Below are 8,524 nucleotides of genomic sequence, written 5' to 3'. Positions count from 1 at the left end.
TTAGGTAAGCAAAATCCCAATTCATTTAGATTAGGTGCTATAACATGCCACAAAACTGCAAGTTAAGTACAGATGTAAAACCTTTCCTGGACTGCACATTACATGATTCCAGTTAGACAACTGACCCCTGGGTGTTTCCATCACAAAATATTTGGGTGCTGCAACTGTAGATCAAGACTGGCATCCAAATAGATGTTCAGAAGACAGAGACCTGGATAAAAGTCCGTTTCGATGACTCTTCTTCAGTCTGCCAATTATTCTTGCAACTTTTTCAAAGGGAATAATTCAAGCATGATTCTCTACCAGATTGTATAACCTATGCCAATAATAACAGAATAGGCACCAAGCTGGGCACACAACTTCTAAAACTAGTTTATGTCTTATGACACGTTGGAGATTCATTGGCCTATGTAGAAAAAGTTTACCCCCATTATCAAGTTCTGTGCTTCAGTCTGCTGAAAGTAAAGAATAATTTTGTTGGTATAGCACCATGGTGAGGGGAACCCGAGTGGCTTAGGTTCACTGTCTCTGAAATCCAAATGAATGAGGCTGGTGGTCCTGCCTGTGCTGGTCTCAGTCTGTGGCTGAGTAAACCTCCCTCACCTGGTGCAGATCTAGGCCTTCAGCACAGCCTTGGCTGTCGCTCTCCTCCTGAGCGGCCACTTGGTGGGAGTCCCTGCGGGACGGGTCAGAACCAATGCAGTCATCACAACCAGCCATGCTTACCTGTCAATTGGTTTGCTCTGTGTTCTGGATGGTAACATGTGGTGGGCGCATTTGACGGTCAGTAGGGGCTTTGATACAATGTAGTCCTTCCCCTTAGCACAGCTCCACAAGGACAGCTAAAGAAGGTGCTTGTTGTAGAGGTTGGACTGTGTGGCTGGCTTGATGCTGAGGCTATGATAGAGAGGAAGGTTTGACAGAGACCTCCTTCTGATGTATCCAAGGTGGTAGATATGAAGTGAGGCCGTGTGCCAATCATGCCTGAGTATTTACACTGGACAAATGTGTCTGTCTCTGCCAAAGATAAACTGCAACATCCAGGCACTTGTTATTTTTGTTTCATTTTCCAGGCAAAAGCCTCCCACTGGTCAGCAATGACCAGTGAGAGGAAGAAGTCCTTGGTAACTCTGCTGCCACAGTAAAGGTGCCTATGCATCCCCAAAGGGAACCAGAGCTGGACTGGGGATCCTCCCTATGTGAGAGCAGCCTTTAAACAGCATTATCTTAGACTTTGAAGCTGTAGTAGAGTGAAGTCCTGATTCCCAGAACGCTTTAATCTAATGGCAATTCATTGTTGTTCAGAACAGGTGCAAAATTTGCACCATGGGTGGTACATGCTGGAGCTGGCTGCAGTCTTGGGTGTGTGGGAGACAAGCTGGTGAAGGCTTATCCAAATTGCCCACAAAGGCAATAATGGGATTAGTGTCCTCCCTGTTTGCTGGGCCTCCTCTCCCAGCCCAGCTTGCTTTCTCTAGCTGCTGTCTGCAATGGTCAGCAGATGCCAACAGCTGCATTCTACTGTTCTCGCTGCTCTCGATGTCCTGGGCTGTGGAGAAAGGAGAGGAGGCACAGAAAGCAAGGCACGACCTACACATGGGGTGGAGAGTCTGGTTCCTTCTGCCACCTGTGGCCAGAGGAGGCATTCTATTGGCGTGCAGAGCACTTGCTAGGGGGGTCAGCCTCTGTCTCTGTCCTTGGCACACAAGAGTGGTGCTGCTGAGACTGTGGGGTGCATCCCTCCCTGGGAGGGCTGGCCCACAGCAGACTGAGGCACAGGCAACAAGAGTCTCTTCTGGCCCACGGCTACATAGCCACACTGACACGGTGGAGGGCATGCTGCCGCCGCCGCCGCCTCCTACGTATGAAGCGCTGTGCGGGATTGCTGGGCTGGCGCTGGGGAGAGTCTGGCAGGCAGACTGGAGCCAGCAGCAGCCAGAAGTAGAGTAGAATGCAGGCCCAGCCAGAAGCCACCTTGACCCAGAAGGTTGACCAGCTGCCATGCACGAAGATGCTCTCCAGCTCCGCACTCTCATAGCTGCAGGGAGAGCAAGAGCCAGATTGAGCCTGCCTACACAGAGCAGGGAACGCCTGCTACTGAGGGGCCAGCAGGGGCTGGGAGGTGGAAGCCAGGAACCATCCCTACCTGAACCAGTTGGTGAGGGTCATCATGACATACAGCGAGGCCAAGAAGAACCCAAAGTGGAACGCTGAGTAGCTGTAGACAACATGGTCAGATTCCTCATGGCCCACAGGCGAGCCAGAAGACCCTGTGCCAGGGACAAAAAACACTCTGCATCATGGGGAATCAGCCTCATTGGACATCCTGCTAGTCTGGCCCTGGTGGGCAGGAGGGCAAAGCTGGGAAGTATCCAAATGAGAGAGAGAGAGCTCCGTGTTCCATTTGACCCCGAGAGAGGCTTTAGAACTCGTAAGCCTGCTCTTGCCCCTGCCCCTGCTCTGAGGTCAGCAGGCCTCACCTGCCAGTTCCTCTTCCATTTTGTCGGGGCAGCAAAAACAGCAGGAGGGTCTCTGCAAGGAAGGAGCACTGCTCAGAGCCAACTGGCCTGCCAAGGGAGGCTGGTGCCTCCCCACAGTCCCGACTCATGAGAACAAGCCACGCCTCTGGCACTGGTGGAAGTGGCACATACCCAGGTCAACCCAATCTCCCCCTCCCCCCTGAGCCCTGGGATTTGGCCCACATTAATCAGGGGCCAAACATGGACTGTGCACAGAACGCGGCCAAGGACCCGAAAACTACCGCCAAGCCCAGGCAGCAGCTTCAACAAGAGCTCTTCCCCCACCCACCCCAGAGCCCACCTTAAATTCCACACCGTAGACCTTGATCATCCACAGGGGCCCAAACATCTCCGCCAGGAGAGAGGCTTCGTTGCTGCATCCAGAAGGAAAAGGATGATGATGAAGCCCTGAGAGCAGCACGGCCATCCATGTGGCCTGGCATCATGCCTTGTCCACTGGCTGGCGCTGGATCCTTCCCAGGGAGCCAGCACCCTATCAGAGCAGTTGGCTGAGTTCATCCCAGATTGACCTCCCTCCCCAATGGTTCCGTGGGGAATGTCATGCACCAGAAAGGGGGGGGGGGGTCAGTGGCGCTGAGGCTTCCAGAATGGGAAAGGCAACCCCGGGGGGGGGGGGGAATGGAAAACCAGGCCTCACAAAGGCAAACTCCGGGAGGTGGGGGCCATGTTTCCCAGCCCCCTCCCCTCAAGCTCAGACGTGACTTGTGGTCTTCCTCCCTGATTCTGAAGCTCCCCATGGACTGAGAACCCAACCTCGCGGAGACACCAGCAGAGACACACCAGGCGAAGAGGACGCAGGCGTACATGACTCCCGCCCCCAGGACAGCAACGGCCTTGTCCTCCACCTGCATCCCATCCTGGCCAGTGCTGGGGAAGCAGATGGTGAGGTTTTGTCCCTGGTACTGCACTGTGGGTGAGAAAGGGGGTAAACATTGAGCAGTTCCCAGGATCTGGCCCGCCACAGCTCCCCAGGAGGCAGAGAGGGGTGAGAGGGACACAGACCTTTCTCAGGAGGGCGACTGGAGAGGGCAGAGAAGGTCAAGTACATGATGTAGCAACAGATGATGGAGGCTTGCAGGGGTCCAGAGCTGGGTGGCCCTGGGAGCAGAGGGGAAAGAGTCAAGCCCCCCCAAGAGGCACAGCACATAGCTCCAAACACTGCTCACAAAGGCATTTCTGCTGGAAGGGGGCAGGGCAAGGAGTGGGGGCCTTGCAGCCAGCAGGGTCTCCTATCCCGCCATCTCCCTAATGGCTGCTTGAATTTGCTCTGATACAGTTAAAATTTAATATAAAAATTCGATAAACCACAAGTGTTCTGTGGCCACAGGTGTGGTGGGGTATTTGCAACAGGTTAACTGACCCGCTTTCTTGGCCCCCTCCATTGCCCTGGTAAAGCCAACCAGGAATGGGCATTTGCAACCCCAGCCCAGCCTGCCCCATTCTCATCCTGCCTGTCAACCTGGGCGCAACCCCCTCCCATTGCTACCAGGATGTAGCCCTTCATAGAGGACTGCTATGCAAGCAGGGACACCTGCCAGAAGCTGGGCTCATTTTGAGTGCACTATGCAGGTGGGGGAGTTAGAGTAAAGGGGGGCACTGGTGGGTTGCAACCAGCCAGCACCCCCCCCCCCCCACACACACACACACCGGATCAGAGAACAGCCTGGGGATGGAGGGTCTGCCTGCTGTGAAAGCTGCCTTGGTGCAAGAAGGATGGCTCTGTCAGGACACCCTCTCCAGCACAAAGATGGGAAAACAGCCCTGGCTTTGCTGCTGAACGAACAGCACTGCCACCGTCCAGGTATTGGCTGGAGAACTCCCGGTTTTACCAATGACCTCCAGGCGACAGAGATCACTGAAAATGGTGGCCTGTGGCACCCCCCCCCCAGCTCCAGAACAGCTGAGTGAGGTTAGGAGTCAGGATTCCCTGGGCCCAGGGTTGGGGCAGGCCCCTCTCCCTTTAAACTCTCCCCCTCCCCTCTTCCAGAGCACTCACGGAGTCGGGCGCAGGGGCTGATGGAGGCAAGGGACAGGAGGAGGCAGAGGCAGCCATTGAAGGCCAGCAGCCCCTTGTTGAGGACGCAGCCCCCAGGATGGGTGTAGAATCTGAACAGAAAGGAGTATGCCAACAAGGCCACGGCGTACAAGCCCAGCGTGGCCAGGAGCACCACCAGGTACCAGCGCTTCTGCTTGGAGGCACCGGTCAGCCTGTCAGGGGAAAGTGCATCAGGATAGCCTCTACTCTCCCGTCCCCCCCATCTCCTTCCTCTTCCCCCGGTTAGCCTGGGCAGCTCTCCTGTCCACCCGCCTCCCAGGGACTCACCAGTTCTTGTTCCAGGTGTGGGCAAAGGCTGTGATTAGCACCAGCTGGACCAGGATGAAGGCAAAACCGCCGCAGAGTCCCACCAAGTGCCAGGCTGCAGGGGGCAAAGCCACAGAAGGGTGTTGGGGAGCCAACCCAGTGTGCGCTATGGCCTTTGCTCTCCTCAGATGAGAGCTGCCTTGGAAGACTGGCATGCTCTGCCACAAGACACGCGGTGGGGAGAGGGGTGTGCACCTCGGATGAAGCGCTGGTCAGGAATTAAGAAGGCTGCTGCCCACAGACCCACCAGGATGAGAAGCTTCAGGAACCAGAACCTGCAAGACATCCAGAGGGCATGGACAAGCCAGCTGGCCTTGGGACCAGAAGGCCTGAAATGGCTGCCCTCCCCACTCCCAGGGCTGGGATCCCCTCAGTCCAGCGTCATCGTCCTCCTTCCCCCTCACCCATTGTGCACCAAGGCCCCTCCTTCCCCCTCACCCATTGTGCACCAAGGCCCGGAAACTGGTGCTGGACTTGACGTTGGTCAGGAAGGCGGCTTGGGCCAGATGGAAGCAGGCGGTGCCAAAGCACACCCTGTAGACAGCTGAGTAGCCCACCAGGAGGTGGCAGGTGGGGGCCCCTTGGAGATGTTCACACAGCACCGCGTAGAAAGGCACCTGAGGAGGTGGGGAAAACTGCTTGAGGCCGGCTCTGCCACCTCCTGCAGTCCAGCGAGGGCCTGGCTGGCTTCTGGGCAGAAAGTCGCCTGGGAGGGGCTGGCACTAGGTGCTCAGGCAGCCAAGTGCAAGGTAGGACAATGTATCCCCCCTCCCCCGCCGCCATGCAGGACAGCAGCCAGGACTCCCCTGGGCAGGTGTGAGGCTTGCAATGTGTTGGTGAGGTGGCAGCCCCTCCCCATGCCCTCCCTCACTCACATTCTCTCTGATGGCTTCCACCACTGTGCGAGAGAGCCCCAAGCAGCAGACCATGCAGGTCAGGACGTGGAAGAGCATGTAGAGGAGCCGTGTGCCCGTGGACGCCTTGAGATGGGGGCAGCAGGGACAGGAGGAGCTGCAGGGAGCCGGGCCACAGCAGCAGCAGATCTGGGTGGGGGAGAAAGGCACAGGGCTGGGGGTGCTCTGGCTCTGCTCAGCCCTTTGCTGGGAACAAGCAAGGGGGCCCCCTCCCTTTTCCAGAGACAGGCAGGCTTTTGGGTTTGGGCCCCTCAGCACCTGGACTACAGGGGAGCCAGGGCCTCTGGTCAGCCCTCCAGGCCTCAGTGTCTCCCACCCCGACCCCCAGTGGCTTCACATCTCCTGCAAAGATTAGGTGGGATTGGCAGGCTCAGTGGCCATCTGCTGCTGGAGGGGAGGGGGGGGAGGCTGGGCAAACAAGGATCCCTGCCCCCCCCACACACACACACCAGCTGCCACAGGGGTCTGGGCTGGTCAGCCCAAAATGCTCCAACTGCCAGAGAAGAATGTTGCCAGTGCCTCATTCATTGATTCATTCGTGCAGGGCTTCCCTCTGGCCTCGGAGAGAGAAAAGAGGAGGGTTAGCGGCTTTCACCACTGCCTCCCTCTGCCCTGGAGCGGAGCCCTTCATGTCTATCAGCAGCTGGGCTCACGCAGGCAGCAAGACTGGCAAGGAAGGGGAGAGTTTGGGGCCGGGCTCTCCACATCCTGGCCCATCCAGCCTTCAAGGAACGAGGCCCTGGGGAACCAGGGATGCTGCTGAGCCAGGTGACCCCCTGGCAAGAGTCAGCTGCTCATGCTCACCCCCATGGCCTTGTAAAAATAGCCCTGCCCTGTGTTTGCTTCTGGCCCCAAGAAGGGCTGTGCAGAAAAGGAACCTAACAGTTCTCAGGGAGACCAGGGGGTTGCCCTGTTAGTCTGCCTACAGCAGCAGAAAATTGCCACGACTCAAGGAAGCCCCTGCCCTGCCACAAATGTTGTCCGTCCTTATGGGGAAGGCCCGGTGGCCAAGCCAAGACCCACAATCTGATATAATGCCACCAGAAGCCGATCGACCCCTGGATCATCACCCAAAGCAACGGTTAGATCTACTCAAATTTTACCCACGTTGTGACTTGGTGCTCAGATCTCTGGGACCCATTATAAAAAAATCAGGTCTCACAGTGGTGGTGTGCTCAGAGGAGGACTGAGGAGACCCAGGTTCAAAACTATCACCTGCTGTGATACCATCTTAGGGCTGTTGTGAAGAGCACTATGCTGTACATCAACCTGAGCTCCCCTTCCTGAGTTGGAGGTACAACTAGTCATACAGGAACCAGCCCTAGTAGGTAGCAGGTTAGAATAGTCCACACCCTGCAGACGGGAGCTGAGGCTGCACACATGGAGCGAGACTCTGATAAATGGGAAAGTGGCTCCAGCAGCTCTCAGATCTGGGTCAGGCCAGCAGGTGTGACCTTCCAGACCATGCCTCCCCCATGCAGAGTGCCCAAATCCGCTTTGAGACTCCTTTGGGTGGTGAAATGCGGGGTATAAAGAACCAGTTCTTCAAGCAAGTTTTCCCTCTGCATGCCACCCCCATGGTAGAGGTGCTGGGAGCTCTCCTTCCAGACAGCCCTCTGACTCATGAACAGCACACCCTTCAGTCCAGCCCAGTAAGCCTCCTCCCACCAGCCCACCCCTCCTTGCTTACCTGAGCCACGCAGCAGGCCAGAGCCATCCTGCCCCTGAGGCTGGCCAAAGGAGAACCTGGATATGCTAGTCAGCACTCCCGGTCATGGGTTCTGCGGCTTGGGCCCCTGCCTAGCAGTTTATGGATGGGAGCAGCCAAGCCATGGCCTCCCTGCCCTCTGGGAAGTCCACACGGAGAAAACTCCTGTGTGCTCCAGAGACCTGCTATTGGCCCGGGGTGGGGGTGGTGGTGGTGGGGAGGCCCTCCCTTCCTCACCTGACCTCCAAGTGAAACTGACCTTTGTGCAATGACAGGAGGCCAATCTGCCCTGTTAAGCCTCTTAGCCAGCTGGACTAGGGAGCTTAGCCCCAGGTTGGGGAGGTGTCTTGAGCTGCCGCAGGTTACCAGGCCCCTTCTTACCTGGAGTTCCCCCTGGAGGCAACGGGCTCGGCCAGCGGGGAGCAAGTCTGAAGGCAGCCAGGAGGGGGATACACGGCAAGGCCCCAGCGCACAGCCCCAGACCCCAGCACGCTTGGCACTGCCGGCTCCAGCCAAGGGGGCATTTTTCTCTTGGGGCAACCGCTGAGCAATTCGTAACTAAAGAGTTCCCCCAGCCCCCTTTCTGCCAGGGACAAGCAGCCCACCACAGACTGCGGAAACCAAGAGACGATGCCTCCCCTCCCCTCCCCATCCCGGCCAGACATCCAGCAAGCCCCCCAAACCTCTGAGCGACACCGGGGGGGGGGGGCTCTACCGGGGGGAGGGGATGCCAGCTTCCAGGTGGGGCCTGGGGAGCTTCCGGATTACCACTCAGCTCCCTGCCCGCCGCGCCCCCCCCCCCCCCGTAATTTCCCGACCAGGAGCTGGCAATCCCCCCCCCCCTCCTCCCGGGCAGGCCAGCGGCGTCGTGGAGGGAACTTCCGCGCCAGCCAGCCGGCACTGCGCCTGCGCCACGAGGACGGCCTGCTCGTCCCCGCCCCTTCTCCCCCACGGGGCTGTCATTCAGCCCTCGGTCTGAGAGGAGAAGTCCCGCCTACGG

At 57.7% G+C, this 8,524-nt stretch overlaps 1 protein-coding gene across 3 annotated transcripts; it reads right to left on the bottom strand.

The window, feature by feature from the left end:
* Window positions 1–8,352, bottom strand: SERINC4 (serine incorporator 4). 3 transcript variants are annotated; one of them, XM_077318202.1, is made up of 12 exons: window positions 7,906–8,352; window positions 5,778–5,945; window positions 5,341–5,519; window positions 5,098–5,177; window positions 4,864–4,957; window positions 4,537–4,748; window positions 3,543–3,638; window positions 3,321–3,447; window positions 2,821–2,893; window positions 2,481–2,532; window positions 2,147–2,270; window positions 1–2,038 (listed from the first exon to the last, which is right to left on the bottom strand). In XM_077318202.1, exons 2-12 carry the CDS (start codon window positions 5,853–5,855, stop codon window positions 1,807–1,809), a joined length of 1,347 nt encoding a protein of 448 aa, XP_077174317.1. In that variant the 5' UTR covers window positions 5,856–5,945; window positions 7,906–8,352; the 3' UTR covers window positions 1–1,806. The 3 variants fall into 3 exon arrangements, with proteins under 3 accessions (XP_077174317.1, XP_077174316.1, XP_077174318.1); XM_077318201.1 differs by lacking the exon at window positions 7,906–8,352 and adding an exon at window positions 7,507–7,899; XM_077318203.1 differs by lacking the exon at window positions 7,906–8,352 and adding an exon at window positions 7,507–7,899 and having other exon boundaries at window positions 1–897.
* Between the last annotated feature and the right edge of the window lie 172 nt (window positions 8,353–8,524).

Source organism: Paroedura picta, chromosome 18 (assembly GCF_049243985.1).
Source record: "Paroedura picta isolate Pp20150507F chromosome 18, Ppicta_v3.0, whole genome shotgun sequence".
NCBI lineage: Eukaryota > Metazoa > Chordata > Lepidosauria > Squamata > Gekkonidae > Paroedura > Paroedura picta.
Note: the sequence above shows the minus strand (reverse complement) of the source record. Positions and strands in the feature narration are given on the sequence as shown.